We start from the raw sequence: 24,239 nt of genomic DNA, 5'->3' as shown, positions 1-24,239 counted from the left end.
CTGGGTCCCACCCCACCACTGCAGACAGCCAAACTGTACATGGAGTTACTCTGAGAAAATGGCAATTTCAAAGCAGCCTGTATGGTCCTGTGTATGTATTGAAATCCCCCTCTGTGTCCCTTGAGGGACAGCTCTTCTGGGGACACACAGGAACCGAGGCAGGAGAGGGAGACGATGGTTCCTGGGCAGCTCCTTGCTCTGAAGGCAGACTGAGGTAGGCTCCTGGCCCACACATTTCCCTCACAGTCCAGATGTGTCTCCTCTGGAAGACCCTTTGTCTCTCCCACACCTGGCAGTTTGGCCAAGACTAGGAAAGGACCTCTGGAAGGACAGGGCTGGCAGAACACCTCAGATCCCTTGCTGGGATTTTTGCTTGATTTAAGCACCAAGGACTCATTAGTCCCCCTCATTCCTTGCGCATCCCTGGCTACAAAGTACAGCTGGGACCAGAACATCCCCCAAAATCCATACCTTGAGGACCTCCCCATCCTCATTTAAGCATAGCAGCACTCTGAGGAGATAGGCACCAGGCTTTGCCAAAGCCTTTAGCCTTTTTCCTGTAGTTGTGACACTTTTGGTCCCTCACTGCTGAGAATGGCATTTGTGACACACTAATGGGAGCACAGCAGTGCTCCTGCAGCAAGGCTTTGATTTAGGAAGCAGAGCTGCTCAGCCCACTCTGCTCTTGCTGATGTAGTGACCTGGTTTTGTCAAGACTGTTTTTCTCCTTTTGTCTTTGATGTCATTTTGGAAGGCAAGTCATGAGAATTTCATGGAAGCATTGACTCAAAAGTTGGACTAAAACAAAGCCAATCACAATACCATTATAAATGAATGAGGTGCAATTTCCCCTTAGAGGATTATTACACTATTTAGGGTTCTAACACATTTATTGCCACAGTTTAGTAATCACTTTCATGCTTCTCATGGAAATATAATCCATTTATATTTTAATGTAACAAGTTACAAGGATTAGCAGCTCATAATAAATATACTCATCCCCTAAAGCATTTAAACAGCCTCTACACTTTCTGAAAATCTTAATGAGCAGACACCTACAAATGAACAAGGAAACTAATACTGTGTTGTATGGAAACCATCAAACTGCAAAATACATGCTGCTTAAATTACTTTTCTGTGAAATTAAATATATTTCAGCACACAGATTTTTACTTTGAAATTACTTTCATCATGAGAAGACTTTGGAAGTCTTTGAGACTGCCTTTTGCATTGGGAATTTGTTTACCTTGCAGTCTTAAATTTGGAATATTACATTCAACTCATGCATAGGACTATGTCAAATCAACACATCACTCATGAAAATCAAATTAAGGAAAGCTGTCAATAACAGCCAAGAGAAATCCACCCAAAAGAAAATCCTGCCTGACTTGAACTTAGGTCAGTCCTAGTGCTGAAGTGCCCATGAAACCACATCCATTGAAGCCAAATGAAATCCACTCTGTCAGAGAAATGTAAAAATCTCTCTTGGCCTACTGGCCTGCAGTGAGTCACAGTATTTTTTCTCTTGCAGTTGTCTGGAGATGGGATGGGAGAAAGTAAATATTACCTGTCCAACTAAAGACATTCCTTGCCTATTCACAGAGCTGCCCAACATATTTCTGGCAGAATTCTCGTGTAAGCTTCTGGTTCTCACTGCACTTGCAGCCATAATTCTGGCTGAGCTGTAAGGGAGGACTATGAATTACCCTCTGGAGCCTTCAATCTCTGAGCTTTAACAAATAGTTCAACTTCCCAGTTCTGCCAGTGGTGGTGTTTTTCTTCTTCCTTCCACATGCTGTATCTGCTCAAAGCGTTTTTCTCCATAAGAAAATGTGAAATTAATGGTCTAGGTTGCTTTAATCTTTCTGTTTTGCAGATGTATGTCTTCTTAACCCTTTGCTGTACAGGTCAGGGTCACTTGCAGTTCTGCAGGTTCACCTATCAAGAACTCCATTCACAGAAGCACACTTACTTTGGAGAGTTCCAGGAAAACAGAAGTGCTGCAAAATCTCAAAAGCCCTTTTAATGGGAATCCATAGATAGCCTGGCCTTAGGGTTATACAGAAAGAGGCATTTAGCTCTGGCTGGCAAGGAGAATGGACATGTCTATTGTGCAGCCTGTGCAAATACAGGCCATCCCTAGGGAAAGGTGAAGGGAGGAGATAATTATGTGTGAAGTTTTTATTGTTCCTAGAAAATCAATCTCATAAGTCTTTTCTTACTTAAGTACCAGTTATCCCAATATCTGCAAGGCATTGTTTTGTGAGCAGTGTCCAAACAGGAACAAGTTGATGTACAGGATATAATTTTTTTTTTTGAAAGCTTCTTTAGCAATCCTCTCCAGATTTCACCAAAAATTAACTGACTTTGCTCAGTTAAAAAAGCCCAATGCAAAATCCACAGCTTTGCAGAGAAATTAGCTATCTTTCATGCAGTGAACTGTACAGATCAGGGTCTATTTCCTCCCAGCTAAACCCCTGTGGTCCATCCACACCATGGAGTTGCAAGCCCATACCTCATTTTAGCTTTAAAAATCTTCTCTGCAATTATGTGCAGTCAGCTCCAGCTCAGGGTCTCCTCACCACATGGGGCTCCAGCAGGTACACTGGCTACAAACACCTGTACCCATCCTGCACACTCCCTTCTTCTTACCAACACAACCATTGCAGGGCTGTGTCAGAATGAAAATAGAGGGTGTTTCCATCCTAGATCAGTGTAGAATCTTACATCCTGATGCTCTCCATCTGCAGGACTAACGGGCCCAAAGACAAAGCATTACAGATCTCTGCCTTCTGTAGTCTCTTCATCAGCACCACAAACCTTCTGGCATCCTGGTGAAGTGCACACCAGACCAGGATCACTGTAAGCAATGAATTAAATCTAATGCTGTTTCTTCACTTAAGGAGAAGCTTTGCAAAGCTCCTTAATGTCCAATGAAGCAGTTTTACTGTGGCAAGGAATTTTCCTCTTGTGAACTCCATGTTCAAACAAGCTCCCTGGTGAGGTATGCACAGGCTGGCTTTTAATACAAACACAAAACTCACATTTAACTTATTAGTTGGGGGAGGAATACAGATGAGGGTTGGATGAATCTCATGAGTCATTGTTTCTGTAGGATAAAAAGCAAGCTTGTCTCAAACAAAATAAATTCGTTTCTATTGTGTATTGCAGATAGAAGTGCTTAATAGAAAGATTAATAGAAACACTTCAACCAATTGTTCTAGAAAAATGAAAAATAGCTTTTGCATTATGAAAGAATATTCTTTAAATACGGAGAAATAAAACATTTCAAATGAAACAACGTTTTGGGAGAGGGAGACAAACGCAGATTAGTCATGCTTGGATGTACTTTCCCAAACAATGCACTGCTTAGAGCTAAGACTAAGACATGCACATACCCCAAGGCACACATGAAAAAATAGGGAATGTATATTAGTTTAATTCCTTTATCATTTGCTCACTGCTGCATTTTCCTGTCTCATGCTAAGCCTTGCCCTGGATAGCACCATATGCATATTCTGCATCCTGACCACTGAACCCATTCCCAGCTGAACCTTGTGACAAAATGAAGGGACATGCTCTTCAAGTGTGTAGCAGGGCAAAAGTCCAGCACTAACACCATGGAAAAGATAATGGAATGGCATTGTTCAAGTGCAGCACCATCCTCCAGTGGTGTGCAAATATCAATGAGTCTTTTTTATTACTTTAAGTTTTTAGATATGGAAGGAAATGATGAGACAGGGAAAAGGTATACCTGAAGGAAACACAGAAAAAAGCTGGACAAAGGCAAAACAGTACTGAAAGCCAGCTGAATAAAGGCAAAACAGTACTGAAACAGGGATTTAATGGAATATTCAGAACTGACAAAAAAGGAAAGCATGGGCTACAATGTCTGCAGAACTTGATGACAGCATCAGGCTATGGAAAATTAGGTAAAAGTCCAGGGATCCACTGATTCAAGTTCTCACCAGAAAAAATCCCTAGATAATCCCTGTGGATGGGTGGTAGTAAATAGGATAGGATAGATAGGATATTGCTGGCAGTGGGCAAAAAATCCAAGTTCCAGTCCCTTCCCCCACGTGCCCTCCAGTTCTGACCCTGTGATCTGCCACAGCCAGCAAAGTGAATCTCTTTACCTCTCCAAGATGTGCCATAGCTCCAAGGCCAGGTCCAACAACACAACATAGCTCCAACTCCAGCTCTAGGAGCTATCCTGTGCTAACTGCACTAACACTTCCACCTGGACACATTTGCTGTGTTTGTTGGCAACCCCTTTAGCCAGACTGATCTTGCTGTGTGGTGACTTCTTTGGGACAGAGCTCTCCTGTGTGCTCATACAGAGGAGTGCAGCTGGATCCTGCCTTGTTCTTTGGAAATAGCTGCAAGAAGAGCAGGCAGCACATGCAAGGCAAGTGGTACCTGGATACTGTACAATGTGCCATATACAGTATTCTGTGATAGTCACCTTTGTTTTTAGCACAAAAGGAATAAGCAGTGTATTCTGGAGAGGAAAATCCATCAACAACAACACCAGTCTTATCCAAAAGCTCTTTTTTTGGCTAAAGCAGATTAAATTTGTACCAAGTCTCAAAAGTCTTGTTTAAAGCAGAATTTTTTTCTGAGGAAATGTTACAGACAGACTGTGTTTTTCAAAGACTGTTAAGAGTAAATGATGGCTTTATACTGATTTCACAGTGCTAGGAATGCAAATGAGAAAAAGAAGAGTAAGCTGACATTCTGTTACTGATGGATAAATCTTCTTACCCACCCAAACCACAGCAGTTCTGGCGCAGTTACCTCCAATACCTCATTTTCTGCATTTCAATTATCATCTGATTCAGGACCAGTCCTTGTTAATTCTCCAAAAGCCAGGATTGCAGGCAAGGGGACTTCCCTTACAATGCAAAGCCTCACCTGCTTTTCACAGGAATCTGGAGCACACTGGCTTCTACAAACACACCAATTCCTCTTACAGGTCAATCAGCCTGTACATGAATCTCTGAGATGAGCAAACTGCCGAGTTTGAACTGAAGGAAAACTGTCTTGTCACAAATCAAGGAGACAACACAAAATAAATTACTCTTGTCTGCTTTACTGGTCAATCAATTCATGTATTATATCCACACACAGATATGATCAACTGAGCTCATGCTTATGTAATCAGACACATTACTCCATTGCTTCACCTGTAACTGAATAGAACTGCAGCAAATTAGTTCTGGTGCTCTGCAGAATTACCTGCTGAGATTAATTACTTGTTCACTTTTTGAATAAAGTCCATAAAAAGCACACAAAAATCATTTATCCCATCAAACAGCAATTTGGACCATGCAGTTGAGCACAGCTAAGCTGAGGTAGAAAGTTCATAAGCCACTCAGCTCTCCTTCCAAATGAATCCCTTGCATAAGTTTGATGAAAAGCAAACACAGCATTTTGGCATGGGTAGGTATCTTGAAGAGCTGCATCCATCACATATTCCTGAGGGGATCTCTAAGATTTCTTTATCAAAAGGCTCAATGTAGTTTTCTTTTAGGTCTGGAGAAATGAAAGCAGCCTGGATCCCACTGCCAAGCTACTCAGGGTACTTACATGTCCTTGAGTCCTGTAATGTGCTAAAATAAAACTACATTTGACCACAGAGTTTGAACCACTGTTTGACCACTGTTCTGAATCTAGTAAGTATCTGAAAACACAGAAAAATGCTGCTATTTTGGTGTTGTTAATGACTCCTCCCAAAGGCCCATGACAAATAGATAACTGATACAGGAATTGTCTATAAAACTGGAAATTTTTTCCTCTGAAATCACTGTTTTCATGCCTTAAGTATCAGAGCTGATAGAACAAACAATTCTAAAAATACACAGGTAGGAAAGCAAAATACCTACCAAGTGTTATAAAAGCCTCACCTTGCCCTACAAGGCTCAACCCTATCTTAACTGGGGATCACAAGAGATATCTCACCACAGGCACTATGTGCTTCCACAGAAAGCACTTACTAAGGAAAGGTGAAGAGGGAGAAGTACTAAAAGGAGTGAGTGACTTGCTGCTGTTTGCAGAACTGTAACAGGTTAAAAATAAATGATAGGAATAAAGGAACTGGCTTAACAATGATTCAGTCATTACCATATAGAAAGAAGCCATTATAATTCAAATATAAAACCCAAGGCCCAGTTTTCACTAAGTAAAACTGAGAGCTGGGTTGGAGCCCCTAAGCATTAAGGCCAGCAGAGGAATCCCTATGACACATAGGATTTGGTGTCTACCCAAGTCTCAGGGATACTGGGCAAAACCTGCAGATGATGAGCTACAGCCACTCCACATTTCAACAGGTAGCTGCACCTAACACAAACAGCCATCAAAATAGTTCCAACACCCAGAGCATCAAAATCACCTGTGGTTTGAATTTTTTGGTCAGGGCATAGTTGACTCTGAAGAAAAAAGCATTGCAGACGTAACACAAGTTTGTAAAGGGAACTCTATGCTCCATGATAATGCTTCACATTAAGAATCACCCAACACTTGCTAATTCTGTAGGAATATTCTAGGAATGGGCTCAAAGTGTGACGTGGTTTGAGGGCAAAGCGGGTTCTTCTGTCTTCTCAGTCAGACACAAAACCAGGTACACATCAAAGACTCATTCCCTGAAATGAGCAGCATTCCAGCTGTGAAGCCAAACTTACAGTTGATCTCTAACATTAGCAGAGCCACATTAATGACTTAAGCACAGGAAGAAAAACTGCATCTTGAGGATGAAGAATGCAAAGGTATTAAACATCTCCATGGTGCCTGCAGCATGGGCCCACACCCACAGGAGTGTTTGTTCTTAATCTCTGACTGCTATTACTCTCTCATAAATCCTGCTTCAATTACAAACAGTTTTAATTAATAACATACCCCCTGTGCCTATGCCCTGGGCCATTACCACTTAAACTATTAAACCACAGAGTCTCATGTGGCAACTAAAAGCAGCAATAGCTTTTTTTTGCAGGCCTGTGAGCAGTTTGTACTGTGTTAAGAGCACAGCTGCAGGTAAGCACATAACATCCCTCCAAACAGTGGGAATCATCTCAGCAAGAACCATCCAAAGCTGGTAGGACAAAAGGGTTGTGAAGCATGACAGCAAACCTGCACTAAAAAAATCTCCATCCCAGGCATTCAGCCAGGCAGTCCCCAAATTACCTACTCAACTTTCCTAGCTCTTCACCCTGGGCATCCTTCCCCACAAAACTTCCCAGCCTGTATCCCTGCCTTTTGAAACAGGACCTCAATTGGCTCTGTCTCATGGTTTCAGAACTGGGACACCAGCACCTGAAAATGCTGCTTTCTACAGGAATCCACATGCATTTTCTCCATCCCTTTTCTTACTGCCTTAGGTTCAAACAGAGCTCAAGTCCCACGAGCTTACCTCCATTTCCTCTTTTACAACTACAGCTCAGCATTGTTACACAAACTGTGTTTCTCCTAACAAAGACAATCAAGCTCTATGCCAACAGCCCAGAAATTCAGACACTGGTGTATCTTCAGATAAGAGAATGACTGTGGGGGCCCTGAATCACACAGCAATTTCTTCTTGCAAGACCCATTCAAGAACCTGAGGGCCTCCTCTTACAGGGACACAAGAAGCTCTGCTTTCTGTCACCTTCAAACAAGCAGCTTCTGTATTACACTTAAACTGACAGTTGATTGGAGCTAATGAAACATTAGAGTGGCAGTTGCTCTTTGGTATTTTAAAGAAATATTTACACTCCAAGGGCTTGACCATGCCCTATGAGATGACTCAGAGCCGGTAACAATGCAGGTTTGTACAAGACAAAGTAAATAAATGTGTCCCAGATCTCACACAGCAAAGCTGTCAACCTATGAACAACTTTAGCTGGAAATTTAAAATGGAATTAGCTTACTATTTTGCGTTATTTACATTCAATATTACAGACCAATGGTTCTGCACAATCCCTTGAAAAACAGTGGAATGAACACTTCCAAACAAAACATATGGTGCCTCTACCATCATATATCAAGCCATGCTAGCACATTCCAGCACTCACCCCATCTCCCCAAGTCACTCCTTTGGGCTGCACCCTCCCTACATCTGCCAAACCCAAAATATGGTATTTTGGAATACCACAAAGTATGGCTCAGTTGGTTATTTAAGGGCTCTTACTCCCCTGAACTAGTACAGCCACAGCCCTGCCTGATGCTCTCAGTGCACCCTGTCCAGCTGCAAGGGCTGTCAGAAGCCTAAGCACATTTTGTTGAACTGCAGTACTCACAGCAGGCTAAACCCCACCAAACTGGCAGTAACACCAAACATTTTATTGTTCACCAATGCACTAGGTGAGAATAGAATTTCTCAGTGAGCTCCACAACTTCCCCTGGCCCATCAGAGTGATCAGGCAGCACAGCCTGCCCTCTGCCTGAGGGTGAAAATAGCACAGGAGCTTGGGCCTTCTGGAGGGCAGGGCTGGTTTTGTGTTTGGCTGTTTTCTTGGGGTTTTGTTTTGTTTTTTTAATGTTGAGTGTCATTACTAGACCTTTCTTACAATGCAAGAAACAGGTAGGCAGTGTTTTATTTTGTTTCAAATATACCATAAAGACTGTTTCAAGTTCATAAACCTTAATCAGTAATAATTCCTGTTAGCAGCATGATCATCAGCATCACCATTTGCTCTGGACACTTCTTACTCAGTGCTGGCAGTTAACAATGAGTTTAGTCAGGTATCCCTAAGCACAAATCAAAGCTGCTCACTCACCTGCACAGTCACAGGCTGGGTACCTACCATCACAGTGTCCTGCAGGCATTTGAAAAAACAGAGATATTAAGTACAGAAGAAAAAAACTAATGAGAAGTCACTCATTTCCCACTTCCCAATTCACTGTCTATTCACTCTTGGAAAATGTTCTGGAAAATTTCTGCTAAAATCTGTCTCAAGGTATTTGCTCACAGTGAGATACAATTGCTTGCTTTAGCTAAACTAGTTGTCAACCTATGCAAACACATGATGATAGACCATTAAGTGAGAGGCAACTGTGAAGTGTGAAGGACTTGTGCAGAGAGTTTTCCCAGTTGTCTTTTGAAGAGTTGTCTCAAATCCATTCCTAGTAGTAAAATTAACAAGCTTACAGCACCACTTTAGAATACCACACTGTTAACAAGTTTATATCACCAGTCTATAGAAAATAAAAAAATCAAACCAACAAAAATTCTGATCTCTCCACAACTTTTATCAGTTTAAGTGTGGTGGTCTTGACCTTGGCTGGGCACCAAACACCCATCAAAATCCTGCTAACACTCCCCTTTCTAGCTGGCTGGGGACAGAAAATGTAACAAAGGCTCCTGGGTTGAGAAAAGCACAGGGAAGTAATTTACTAATATTACAATCATGGGAAAAACAGACCCAGTTTGAGGAAATTATTTATTACCCATCAAATCAGAGTAGGGTGATGCAAAATAAAACCCATTCCCCCCAGCACTTCCTTCTTCCCAGGTTCAACTTTACTCCCAAGTTCCCTACCTCCCCCACAGTGGCAGCGGGGCACAGGGAATAGGGGTTGTGGTCAGTTCTTCACACAGTTCCTGCCCTCCTTCCTCCTCAGGAAATCCCTCACAAACTGCTCTAGTGTGGGTTCCTTCCCCAGGGTGCATCCTTCAGGAGCAGAGTGCTCCAGAATGGCTCCCCACTGCTGGCAAGGAGGGAGGGGACAGAATTGCTCCCTATGGACCTCCCTGGGCTCCACGGGGACAACCCTTCATGGGCTGTTTTCACTGCAGCCTCTCCCTGAGGGATTGTTCCCACTCAGAAGCAGAGGCAGCATCAAAGCAGCACCTGGCTCTGGCTGGGCAGACTCAGGCAGTGCCTCTTTTCTCACCAGGAACGTTGTGGTGGATCAAAGCATTACCTTCAAAGACCTTCAATGGATGGATTAATGCTCAGCTCATTACCCCCAACTGCTGAGATATCACAGTGCCTGCATGTACAGCAGAGGCCAAACTTGTCAGATTTTTTTAACTCAACAGTTATAACGAATTATTTTCCTGTTATCCCTAGGAAATTCACTTTGTGTCTAGGGATTCTGCTACATGAAACATAAAACAGACACAGCACAGGACCCAGCTAATAGAGTATAACAGGTGTGTTCCCCTTAAGTCAACACCTTAGACTCCTGTAACATTCATTTTTTCTGCAACTTTTCTAGTACCAAATAAATGTCTTGATTTCATAAGTGTAACTCTTCATTTATCCTCCACTGTGAATAAATTTAAAACAAAAAACCTAAGCTATTGAGCAGGGCTATATATTTGCTTTAAGCTGTACTCTACACATGGAATATTAAAGACATTATTCAAAAAGCGTTCACCACATATTGTTTACTGGATCTTGCATTGCAGGGTAGGTCTTTATTAAAAGGCAGTATTTGTTCCACAAGGTACACATCAGACACTGGAGAACAGGAAGCCAATTGCCCATGTACAAACTAACTCTGCACTTCAAGTACTCTGAGAAGATTCTGCAGTTTGCCAGCAGCAACCTGACAAGGGGGGTCTGGATGAGAAAAGGCAACACGGCAGAAACAAAGAGTAAAAACTGATTTGCATTAGTGTGCCATGGTGCATATGCTTGTGCACACCTGGGACTGGGGTGGACAAGACAAGAATGAGGCTTGGGAACATAATTCTTAAGCCACTGGGCACAGATAACCAATTTTTGCCTCATTTATATGTAAGTTTTACCACAGACACATGCAGCACCAAAACCATGCCAAGCCCCGTATTAAGCAAAAAACTTCTAAGAAAGGCTAAACTAATACAATAAACTGGAAAATTCAAATTAACAGAATGACCTCAAGCACAGCAGCTTAACAGCCATCATTAGGGTTAAGAAAGTTTGCTTTGCTGGAACTTTAGGAAACACGTTTTAGCCAGAGATTAAAAAGCTTGCTAACAACAGCACAACAGTGGAATGAAATTCATGTTATCTTACAGCACAAAAATGTCACTAAGGTTTGACTACAGAAGTTCTACGCACAACCAAGGAAAAGAGAAAACAATCAACATATTGTATCATTTCACAGTGTACAAGTAAGTAGTTATGAAGAGAAGTCAATTTTCCAAGTAGCCATTTTTGTGTCCTCTGCTTCAAAAAGAACACCATTTGCAGACAACTACAGCTTGTTTTCTCTTGCTCCTTCCCCTACCAGCCATTACAGCAGCTTATAACTGCTACTGACACTGCTTTACCATAGGAAATCCAAGTGCACACTTCAGCAAATATCAAGGAGATACATACCTGTCTAAAAATATGATACATACAAAAAATATGCTATGCCCTTTCCTTTGCATTACCAGGATAAACTGTAGAAAAGGAGAAAGATGAGCAATGTGTAAGACCAGACCTCCCAAAAGGAAATTAAAGATTGAATTTTATACTGCAATAAAAATATATTTGAAAAAAAATTGTACTTCACATTAGAAAGACATTACCTGAGTTTCTAAACAATTCTGGTTTTGAAATTACTTCTAAACACAGAAATAGATTAATTATGCCTATCCCACTGTGTTGGTTTGGGCTGGGATAGAGGTAGTTTTCTTCATAATAGCTACTATGGGGCTATGGTTTGAATTTATACTGAAAACCAGCACACTTACATGTGCAGCTTTTGTTTTACTTATTAAACTATCTTTATCTTGACCCATGAGTTTTCTCACTTTGCTTTCCTGATTCCCCCACTCATCCCACTGAGGGGTCACAGTGAGTGAGCAGCTGCATGGTGCTCAATTGCTGGCTGGAGTTAAACCACAACACATACAAATCAGGAAACTATTCACAGCAAAGTGAAATTCCATCTTTTACACTGTAGCTGCAAAGTAAGTAATGTAGCTTTTTTAAACAGCAATTTAATTCCTTGAAAATTTAATGCTTGCTTCATGCCAATATTATTTTCAGAGCAAGCCAGAAAAATACTAGGCATGGCAAAAGTAGCTACAGGAGTTTTCAAAAGAATATAATTATTCCACTTTAATTGCAAGTTAAGGTCGCCTCTGCTCAACATAGTAGAAGCTGGCTAAAGAACAACTTCCATCACCATTACAGAAAACACCAGTACACAGTCAAGATGAGCACAAGTCTTATTTTAACCATAACTGAGGCACCAGCCTCCTCTTAGTGCATGTGTATTACAGATTTGGAAGAATGCTTTTCCTTCAGCTCACAAAAAATCTGAATTACAGTCTGTGGACATCAGACACCGGGGATCTTCACTTCAGTCCTGTTTGCCCTCGCGCCACTGCCGCGAGCCCTCGTTCCAGGCCACATAAACAAAGAGAGCAAGCACCACATGGACAGTGACCACAGCTACTATGGCAGCATAGAAATAGCTGTCCCTGTCAGACATCCCCAAGGAACCTGAGAAAACAAAGAAGGAAAGCACATTAGTTATGAGCTAGGAACTCTGACGTGGCAAATCACAATTCTCCCTGAAGACCAAAGTTACATCTACTCCTGTATCAAAAGTCTGAGCTCAAAATGATTCACAGGAAACAATTCACTGGGACAGTTAAAGGCCTTGAAACCTTTCTGGAGCAAAGCATCACTCAAGTATTCAATATTTAAGATAAAATAAGCTAGATTTGATGTCAACAGCTTAGAGTTCTACAATATTCACTTTTTCTGATAGTACCTTTCAGCACCAAACAGACTTCAATATACTTTTTTCCTAAATCTAACTCTCTTTGTGGGGCAGTAAAATGGGGGAGGGAGGTGGCAGGAAGAAGGAGGAGAATTCTGTAATAATTTGCCACTAAAACAGGAGAAAACAGTAGAAGAACAATTAAATTTAGAAGACTTTTACCTTTTGTATTTAGACTATAAAACAATAATGCCCCACCAGTTAAGATACATGAAAGGATCTCATATGAAATAAGCTTTCAAATATCCAAACACTGAAATATTGTTTCCCTTAATTAATTTAAAAAACCCGACAAAGTCTCCCCAAAAGCAAACAAAACCTACACATTACAGCACTCCAAAACCATCACCCTGCAAACACAATCCTTTCAGTGCCAACAGATCTTGTCATTAACTGACACAGTGAAGTTAAAGCTCAGCTTGCTACACCTCAAATTAAAAAAAAAAGCTAAAAATGATCTTGAAAGTTACTTAATGAGCTTTGAGCCTTCATGTACTACATACAGCAGTACACACCAAAGGAGAATCATCTCAGAACAACTCATAAACTGCTCATAAAGCAGCTGCTTTTTCCCTTTCTCCTCCCCACCTCTGAAGGAGATAACTTTCTAGAACTGCAGGAGGTAAGTATTAAAGCCTTGCAGAATCAGGACTACAACATGGCTGCTTGTTCAAACAAACAGCCATAATCTCTCTTCCTTTTTTTTTTAATTGAAAGAAAGCTCCAGAAGCAACCACATTCAATATTTGAAATTGCACATAGCTTGTTTCAATGCACATGCTTCAAAAAGCAAAATATAAACCTCAGAAACAACGTTATTCTGTCTCATAATTAGTTTGCAATACCTGCAGGAAACATTACTCTGATGATTCTGACAAAAGTATTCTGCACAGTAGTGTTGAAAACCCTTTAGGTAAGGGGAACAATGCACCTCTATGCAATATAAATCATTGTATAATAAACAGCAAATTTTGGATTGCAGACCACAATGCAGGGAAAGATACATTGACCATTCATATAATTTTCTGTTCTCATTAAGACATTACAGGACCTTTTGTATATACATGGAAACAAATATTCAAAACAGGAAGAACAAAGATGCCATTAGAGGATTGTGCTTCTCCTCTATTTTTGTAATAATAATATTAATTGGCAGAAACAAAATTACCTTCAAATACATAAGCCTTTGATGAAAAATATAGCCCAACAGGTAATGTAATCATTAGAGCTGTGAAGAATAGAAGTGTTCTTAAAGTTGATGTTAATGAACCCTCATTTCTGAAATAAATAAGAGAAGTTACACACAAAAGAAAGTCACAATATATATGCCTGAAACAGGACAAGAACTTGTTCCAAACAGAAGCTGATTACTTTTCAAAAACTGAGTAAGTCTATTGTTTGGAAGCAATAAAGACTTGAAGTAAGCATTTGTTGGCTGCAATAAAAATGAGAGTATTCAAAACAATGTAATGATTCTGCCAGTCTAAGCTCACAAACAAAATTAAAAACAAAATCAAAAATTAAATCTTTAGACATTCCCCTGTTACTGCTTTGCAAGCATTATAACATAGGGGGGTTATGTTAATATGTTTATCAGTCCATTACTGCATAATTATTAAATATCTAATATTAGTTACACATGCACATGTCATATGACAGTATCCTGTATTAAAACTTGCCAAGTTCCTTTTTTTTCTTTTAAGTAACTACAAGTCCAGGAAAATGACAAATCCTACAGGCTAGGATAGAAAGGGAAGTACAGTGAATGAATTTAACAGCTTACTACTCCAAGTTCCTTTTTATTAGGTCTTCTTCCTCTATTTAAAAATAATTTCTCAGTTTTTAACTGAGAAAGCTGCAATAAGTGTAGTAACAGTCACAACATAAACCCACTATACCAAAACTTTGCCTTCACAGACCTAAACCTGGAAGACCTTTGACAAGAGAAATTTTATGTACTTGGTAGAGTCTCCTCGAACTTGACCTGCTAGAACAGGTGTTGTGTTTACAAAACACCACACACAGCCTGGTTCTGTGTGTTTCCACCAGTTCTCACTCACTCTGCCTGGCTGACTGCATTATTTTATAATTAAGTAAACATGTAAGCCAAGCAATACCCTTCTGACTTTCAAAGACTGCCTCATTCAAGGACATGAGTCCTTAGGGCGTTGAAACACAAATATATGTGTTTTTCTTTGGAAAAAAAGTGGAAATGGGGAAAAAAATGGTTTCATCCTCTAACAGTTTTGTGCAGCCATGCACAGCTTTTACAGTGCAGCCAACAGCCCTGCTGGCTGCTCATGTACTGCCTTACATTTAGGCAGCTTTAAAAAAGAAAAACATCCGAATTCTTTTCCTTTATCAGCGTTTCCCTGAAGGACTGTCAGGGTGGAGGACAAAACTGCATTCAAAAATCTCCCTGGGGAAATTAGAAACCATTCTATCAACACTTACCCACAGAAGAGTAAGATGACCTCCAGCTTATTACCAAAGTTAAAAACTTTGTCCACTGCTGACAAATACTTTTCTTACACTGACATACTCTCATCGCTTCCCTACGCAGCAAAAACAAACATTCGTGTATAAGCTCAGCCTAGCTCGGCGCGTTTCCCCACGGCCGGCAGCCTCCACGCTCGGCATTGGGGGTGGCCCGGGGTTACACAGCGTGACCCAGGCCAACCGGGGCCTTCCTCTTCTTCTTCCTCCTCCTCCTCCTCCCGCTCCTGCTCCTCCGGGCCCGAGCCCCGCTCCCTCCCGCTCCTCTCCCCGGGGCTGCAGCCCCAGCGCGGGCTGATGGAGCCGGGCGCGCAGCCTTCCCCGCGCCCTCCCGCCCCCGGGCCCTTGTCCCGCCCGCCTTGAGACTCACGGTCTGAACTCGGCCACCGGCACGGCGCTGACGGGGCCCGGCCCGTACCGCTCCATCGCCGCCCGCTGCCGCCGCCTCGGCCCGCCGGAAACCGCGGCTATGGGCGCGCATGCGCGCGGAGCGCCGCCGCTGTCGCCATAGCAACCATGGGGCTGGCGCGGCCTAGCGGCGGGCGGGGAGCACTGCAGCGGGACAGAGGGACGGAGAGACTGAGGGATGGAGGGACAGAGAAACGGAGAGACTGAGGGATGGAGGGACAGAGAAACGGAGAGACTGAGGGATGGAGGGACAGAGAAACGGAGAGACTGAGGGATGGAGGGACAGAGGGGTGGAGGGAAGAAGGGACAAGGTGGATGGAGGGAAGGAGAGATGGAGAGACTGAGGGATGGAGGGAAGGAAGAATGGACAAGAAAGATGGAGGGTTGGAGGAAGGGAGAGATGGAGAGCCTGAGGGATGGAAGAAATGAGGAATGAAGGGACAGAAGGATGGAGGGATGGAAAGATGGAGGGACTGAGGGATGAAGGGACAGAGGGATGGAGTGATGGAGGGCCAGAGGGATGTGGGGATGGAAGGCAGCCTGGGACCTGGACCACAGCAGTGGCTTCAGCTGGGCTTGAGCAAAATCATCATCTCTACAGGGAAAACTTCCCTGAGCAGGCTCACTGCCAGCTTGGAACAGTGGTGCTATCTTTGCTGCTTGCAGGTGCTTTCCTTGAGAGAAAGAAACCGAGTGTTTGTGTATGGCAAAACTGCTGCCAGATGTCTTGGGTGAAAGTTGAGGCTTTCCAGGAAATGATTGTGGTCTCAGAGCCAACAAAACCTATGGTATTGATGTTTTGATGAACTCATCAGTACAAAACACTTCAAATGAAATAACACAAGGCCAAGGCATTCTCTGAAAGGGAGACTGCAAATTGTCTCTATGCCATCCTGTTAGGAGGGAGGGTTGTTCACTTAAAGGTTTTCTGCTCTCCTGCCACTAAATTGAAATTCCTTCTCCAGCCAAAGAAAAAAATTCTGATCAAAATCTGAAAGAAACCATCCCCATCATAACTAACAGGTTCTGCAAATGAGAGTCCAAGGACTCCTGCAGAGTTCACTCTCCTCCAGCCTGATGAGCACTGAGCATTTCCAAGGTTACACTCTGTTCAAGCTATTCATTCGCATTCCTGCTGAAGCTACTCCACTTAAATACTCACCAAAGGATGAACTCGAACCCAGCTTTCCAACAGAAGCCTGGAATATTACAGTCTCTGCTGTGCAATCAGTCTCATTTGCAGGGGAATTAATTGTTGACACTCAATGAACAGTTTTGCAGGAAATAAAGCCTTGCAAGCTTCCAAACAAAAGCTCATGAAGCTGTTTAATTGATGTTGCCATTTAATTGAATCTCATATACCACAGTAATTACATATTTGCCCCTTTTATGGTAAAATCATGTTGTTATCTTGCCACAGCCACGACAAACCGTAACTGTGTGAGTCACTAACTCCACTGGACTCCTTCCTCATCTTTTCCTGCAGGGTGCAGCCTTCCAGCATTCCTGCAGCTCTGCCCTGCTCCTTGCTGCAGTGCCAAACAGCACATGACATGGCACAGTGGCCTCTTCTTTCCCTCCTGAGCCACCTTGGCATCCTGCTACCCTGGAAGAGAAGAAATATGAGATGGTTGCTTTCCTTGCAATCAGCAAGATGGGGAAATAAGCACTTTGGTTTTGGTAGTTCCTGCTGTGATCTTGCCTCTCAGAGTTTACTCAGAGTTTGAGTTTCCTTCACCTGGGTTGGAGGACACTAAATGGGCACCAGCAGCTGTAGTGGAAGGCAAGAGGCAGCACTGTCTGCAGCATTGATTTTCTGCACTCTGATTACAAATACTGAGGCATTTTATTTTGTTTTCTCCAACGTGCGTGAGGAAGAAATTGCATTTTGTTAAAAGCACTTTTTTTTTCCCCAGCAATGAACACAGCTCAGCTGGCAGCTCCCTTGTGTTTGTTAAGATGCAGCACAGTTCAAGCTGTTCAGCACTTATGGGGTCAGGTCTGGCTCTTGGGGTCATGCTTTCACTGTAAACCAATCAATTTTATGTTCTTTTAAAACAGAAGAGCCCTCTTCATCTTTGAATCCACTGCTACCTGAGCCAGCAAAGTGACAGCTTGCATGAGGGTGCAGCAGGGGCTGGCATGGGCCAGGGAGGATCTTTGTAGCCCCTACACAGCAAGGAAGGTTTGCTGTGTGACTCAAGCTTAAAACTTGAAAAGAGTTCTTCAAAACACCTAATAAAATCTCAGCTAGCCAATCCCAATATTCAACCTAAATGTGGGAACAGGTTTTGTTTACTTATAAACAATTAAAGCAATTACCAATCATTTTAGCAAATCAATGAAGTTAATTTAGAGTTGTTAATTTAAGACAGAAAGTTAATTTAAGATAGAAATTGGATTGCTGAAAAATTATGAATGTGGGTACAGAGAACATCTAATCACTAGAGGATGTTCTTTCCACTTTTGGTTTGACTTTCTTGATAGTTTCCCCAGTAGGGAAAGCAATGGCATAAGAAAGTTTAATAACAGAACAACAAAACAAGGAAATATAAAAGTGGAATAAGTCTCACATCATATAAACTTACCATAAAGATGCATATCAAGGATTAGGAAGTAACAAATAATTTAAGGCTGAACAGTCCAAGTCATTAACTTTTAATATAAAGTTACTTCATATCTCACCACACTGATGTTTTTATCTCCTTGAATAATAACAATTTTGCTGAATGACTTCCTGCATATTAGCTGCTTTTCTTTTGTGAGCACATAAAGGAAATACAAAACTGTTGGAAAAATTTTACAATTGTGAAAGAAAAAGAAGCCTTTTATTTGCATTTTTGTATTAGCTAAAAGACTTGGAGGATACAAAGTTTTGTCTGTTTGCTTCAGACTTTATACATCAGGTGTTCTGAAATTTCAGGATGAACAAAGACCTGCCTTACCTTCTGGATTATGGAGAAAATATAAAACTTGTCCTTAAGCAGAAAATGTGCTGCAAGCACAAGAAGCTGCCAGCTGTGGGACTAAATATCTGCTATTCTGTGTCCTCAACATTTGCTAGGAGATGCTTGAAGAATATTAAAAACACAGGCAGCCCCTGCTTTTGTGGGGTCTGTGTCTCAAGGGTGCAGAAGAGGCAGCAAAGTGCCTGTTAAAGCAATACCATCTAGTGGCAGATGCAGAAAGAGAATCCAATCCCCCAACAGGAGCAGAGCTGGAAAGGAGAAAGCTGAAATAATATTTGAAAACAAAACCACTTGCTTGACAGTATTTTTTTTCATTACTTGTTTCCATGGTAATATATCAAAAAGGATGATATACAAATAAATATTTATCTGTTCTGTGAACCTCTACACCCCAGAAAAGATGTTGCAAAAAAGATGAGATGACGGATTGGCTGACTCTGGAATTCTCCATGATAGTCCAGGCTGAAAGCCCAGCAACCACAGAGCATGTTACACAGCTGGCCACCCATCTTCTGTGGGAATACAACCACAGAGACATTAATGCTTGGGTTGGCAAAGACAACATTTATCTGGGCATTACAGGGCTATGATAAGAGCAAAGAGCTCAGACACCCCTATTAGCTAATGGAACTTGGAAGTATCACAATGTAATTTTCACCTCTCTCTAGTATTGCTGTCAATGAAAACATAGAGCTGCCTTCCACATGCATTGTGTAATACCTGTGGCACCTTCATAAACAGAGTGGGAAAGGCTTCATTCCCACAGCTGATACAAGTCAACCAATACTTACCAATCTCAGGTGAAACTCTAGATACTGAAGGAAACAGATGCTTTTTCTGTAGAGGTAAATGTAAACAAAGTCTTACAAGTTATATACAGTTTCACCAGTATGTGACATTCTATACTCCTGCCCAGACAAATGGTGCTGACTACAAAGTGGGTAGGGTCAAATTTTTTTGCAGGTTTGGAGAAGTACTTTTCCAAAAACTAGTGTATGTTAGCACAAATGCATGGAAAACATATCCCCTTCCCAGTGCTATTTGGGCTATAGTTAGCTGCAGAAAATGCAGAAAGTTTTTGTGAGGATGGGGGTGGTGTTTATAGGGATGGTGTTTCTGATGGCCTCATCCTCAACCAGTGATGGGTTCATTTTGTTGCCAGGTAATATTGACTTTGTCAAGGGGAGGCTTCTGGAGTCTTCTCAACCTCCACCAAAGCCTTGCCACAAAACCCAATACAGTACAGAATTATTTAAACTCTATTACAGTGGCCATTAAACAATTTAAAAACAGTCATGACAATTAGCTTTGACTAACAGGAATATCCAATACATGAAAGGAAACTCACAGCCTAAAGGAGACCACAACAAAGCTCTTGAAACAGAAGAAATCTTAGTATTGGTAAGGCATGACAGGAGTTTCAGTGGGGTCTTCAATTAGTGGATTCTTTACATTGCATGGCCACAGTTTCTGTTTTTGAGCTCTCTAGACATGACCTCATTCCACTAGTTCATGGGCTGTTTTCATTGCACCCTCTCCCTGAGGGATTGTTCCCATCTGAAGCGCAGAAACATCAAACCAGCACCTGGCTCTGGCTGTGCAGAAACTCAGGTGGTGCCTCTTTTCTCACCAGGAATGTTGTTATGGATCAAAGCATTCTCTTCAAGGATCTTCCAATGGATGGACTGAGGCTCAGCTCATTACCCCCAGCTGCTGAGACTATATAGTGGCTATATTTATCCTTTTGCCATAAGTGTAACTCTCTTTGTGGGACAGAAAAAGGGGACGGGTGAACTGTGGATAATTCTCTAACTTATTTGCCACCATAGCAGGATAGAAGAGTGCAATGACTAATAAATTTAGATAAATTCTACCTGTTCATTTACTGAAAGTGTGTTCCTTGATTGCAAGTTGATCACCTGGGCAAAAATGTCATATCTGACTAATTTCACACTAGATGATTAGATAAAATTTCACATTATTGTTTTAGTTGAGGCAGACCACAAACACTTTCCACCTTAGCCAAAAGGGTCACAAAGGGGAGATTGTTTTCTAGTTACAGAAATTACAACAGAAATTTTGTAAGAAAAAAAAAATTCAATAAAGACAGAACCATTGGACTGCTCTAAGGGCCCAGGAAAACCATGAAAACCTGGGAATGCTTCTACTTTTATATACCAACACAGAAGCACTAAACTGTTCATGTAGGGTTATGTGGTGTCTTCTGCATTTATCCTATGTTTGGTGTTTATCTTCCTTGTCTGACTCTCTGAGGAATACTACCTGGACCTATATTAGAAAATCAATTAGGGTTGACATGAGCTCTACCTGCCACCCTGCCCATTTCCCCTTTTCTGGCTTGCTCCTGGAGTGGATTTGTCCTGTGGCAGCCAGGGCTCTGCAGGCTCTGAGTGGCGACAGCTGGGCAGCACCAGACCCCAGCAGGAGACAGAGAAAAAGCCCTGTTCTGTTTCTGAGCTCACAGGCACCACTGGAAGCAAGAGAGTGGCTACAGCAAATGCAAGTAGGCAATAACCTGGATCAGCAGACCAGGTTTTGGGGTTGGCACATTAACCTCTAGACCAGGGAGGGCTCAGTGCACTGGGAGTAGCAGGGGAAGAGCAATCCCTCAGTCACAGTAGCAGGGGATTGTGCAACAAACATTGAATGCGTTCCTCAACTGCACCCATACAAATAAACTGGAAAAGCTGTTGTTCCCTGGACAGATCTAAAGACACATTTTACAGAGTACAGAAACATCCATGGATTTTATGGCTTGCATACTGTCAGCTCATAAAAGGATGCTGTTCAATGCAATGGGAACTGTAATACTTTATGCCTACTGGCTCTGGGTTAACAGCCCTTTTCCTTCAAAAGATGCCCTCAGCAGCAGAATTGCCCTCAGCTGTTCCTTGCTTGCAGGTGAGAAGAAGCAGGAAGAAACTTGGGTCTCCAATAAGTTCTTCAGTAGGGCCTGGTATGAAGCATTCTCCCTTGGCTTTCAGATCAGTATTTGTGGAGAATAAGAGGGAAAGGGTCCTTTGCAGAGGCAGGGTCATAGCCATGGCCATGTGGCTTTCCTTTTGTTGTAGAGGAAAATTCCTGGCAATCAGGTTGATCAAGTGGTTACATTACCACCTTCCTCAGCACCTGGGGTCAGATGAAAACAGGGTGATGCTGTTTGCAGACAGAAAGCAGAAAGTTTTGGTTTAAAAAGAAGATTGATAGATATGAACACATACGTACACATGTACTTTAAACCAGCAATAAGAAAGACAGTGCTTGGGAGTAAATAATACTATAGTACAACAATTAGCAATACTACTATATGACTGCATTGCGTGGGAGGATTTAAAAACCTGTCATTTCATTGTTGAAACAGCCCTAAAAGTGAAGAATTTCTGATGAGCTTCATAACATCAGTTACATGAAAATTGCTTCCTCTTCCCACTGCTCCTGAAAATCTCTATTTTATTTTCATTGCAGCTGACACAAAAAATAGTCCCTGTTCATCCTGTGTCCTGGAAAGCATTGCAGAGATCCAGCACACTGGGCCATCCACACAACAAAATTTATACTTTTATAAAATTACCAGCTTTTCCACCATCCTGTTACATACTAAGCCATCCATCAGTATTACAGTGATGTTATTTGCATTCCCCAGTAAAATGAATGGTAATATGCTTATAGCCATACAGGATACCAGCAGCTTAGGATGTAAGCCAGACTCAATTAATAGAGTAGCTAAATTTTAACTGACATTGTGGCTTCAGTTCTGTTCTTTCCATTTGGCATCTTCACTAACTAATAAAATTCTCCAAGGTCAGCTACAGTGACAGGAGTTATTTGTTTGGATCCAGTACTCACCCAAAAGACATCTGCATCCAGCCAGAACCTTAGCTGGCTTTCAGGTGAATGAACACTGCTCAAAGGACACTATGAATATACAGATTTAATTTACTGAGTAGCATGCTTCATATTTTCCCCATCAAGAAGGATGGAGAGCTGCAAGTCAGGCTTTTCTCTTTGCCCAGCTTTCCCACTAGGCACATGGAGTAGAAAGTCACCAGGGGATGCTGCAGAGTGAATCAACAGAGCATCCTCACTCAGGGAAGGCTCTCAGTGAAGAGCTTTGCTTTATCCAAAGCACCCATGGCAGCTTTGCTCTGGGAAAAGGGCAGTGCAGCATGTGTCACTAAGCAGCAGTTGCTGTACAACTGTGTAATCAATTATCTATACGGATGGTTCATTTCTACACCTTAAAAATGCAAATAGAGATCTGTTTTGTCTTTACCCACAGGAAGGATATGGGATATGAAAATCTGGAGCTTTGGAGCTTTTCATATCCGAAGATATCAAAAAGATTGGAGAAAGTCACCAGTATCTCTGCAGACCAGAACTGCTGATCCTCTTCTTAGGCATGTGGAAACCCTGCCTGAAACTCCTCTGAGACCTCACCAGGACCACAAGTTACAGCCTTTAAAACTCACATGGGTAAACAGCTGAGGCTTTTGAAGGTTTTCAGGACTTAGGCTTAATTTTTTTCTGATTTTTTACATAAACTAGCAATAAAGAGACAAAAAACTCAACCTGCTACCGAAGACCCCTTGGTGAACATAGGGACAGATGGATTCTTGGAGTGGCTCTCTGGCAGGCAGTGAAGGACCCTGCTTCACAGACCCTGGCTGGATGGGATGCAGCCACAGGGAGACATGAAGGATGCAAAGCCCCCTGTGAGCAGAGACTAGTGTTTCTCAGCCTTTCCTTTTGACAGGATGGCCCCTCCTTTCAGACTTATTGCCTCTAGTCTTTTCAGGAAAACACATCAGTGCTCATCTAATTAGTCTGCATGTAGGTACTTGTGTGTTGTGAGAAGCTGCTGCAGAACAGAGAGCCTTGGAGGATCTGAAGGTGCAGAAGTCTGGGCAGGGTTCTACTTCTTTCCATTGTCATAACTTTCCATTACCTCATGTCTCTCCCCCATGACTGCTCTCCCCACACACGCACACATTCCTGTTCTCTGTGTGAAAATGAGAAAACACCCTCTGTCAGGCTTTTCACCATTGCACCAAAGGACTGCACCCCCTTCTTCTCCCTCACCCAGAACTGAACTGGCTGCTTCAGCAGTAGTGGCAGGCCCACAGTAGTTATCCATTTGGTGCTGTGTGAAAGGTCTCTGCTCTATCATCCCCTCATGGTGAAATTTAGAGACAATTACTAAAGCTGCTAATTAAGCATGTTGGAAAATATAAAACACTAAAAGCTCTGCTTCAAGACTGCAGCAAATGACATACACTGAGGACAGGACATGGGCATGAGAGCATTAGCTCCAGGCCAGGTGACAGATGTTTCTGTTTTACTGGCATCCACCAATGATATGGCAATCACTCTTTAAATAAATAATATTCACATTTCATTGAATCTCGCTGTGTCTTTCTTGCCAGAAGATGTTTCATTTGCTGGTCTTTCCCTTGCTTGTACTGTTTCTGCTGAGGTTAGTAGAAATTTGGCCTTTAATGAAATGTCACGTTAAGACATGTTGACTGTTGAATACAGAGCAGGAAAACTCTGGTTTTGTGGCCAATTCTTCTTCAGCTTAGAATGACCCCCTCAAAATGATTCTGATATATTGGAAAATGGCTAAGTATGATGTAACTGTGATTACCTGTAAACTCTGTTAAT

At 42.1% G+C, this 24,239-nt stretch overlaps 1 protein-coding gene across 1 annotated transcript; it reads right to left on the bottom strand.

The window, feature by feature from the left end:
* Positions 1 to 10,351: 10,351 nt before the first annotated feature.
* On the bottom strand, positions 10,352 to 15,661 carry VMA21 (vacuolar ATPase assembly factor VMA21). Its single transcript, XM_066559427.1, is given in 4 exon segments — positions 10,352 to 12,401; positions 13,853 to 13,962; positions 15,551 to 15,612; positions 15,614 to 15,661. Coding segments are annotated over 4 exon segments (363 nt in total). The 3' UTR covers positions 10,352 to 12,258.
* Between the last annotated feature and the right edge of the window lie 8,578 nt (positions 15,662 to 24,239).

The sequence above is a fragment of the Molothrus aeneus genome, chromosome 14 (assembly GCF_037042795.1).
Source record: "Molothrus aeneus isolate 106 chromosome 14, BPBGC_Maene_1.0, whole genome shotgun sequence".
NCBI classification, from domain to species: Eukaryota; Metazoa; Chordata; class Aves; order Passeriformes; family Icteridae; genus Molothrus; species Molothrus aeneus.
Note: the sequence above shows the minus strand (reverse complement) of the source record. Positions and strands in the feature narration are given on the sequence as shown.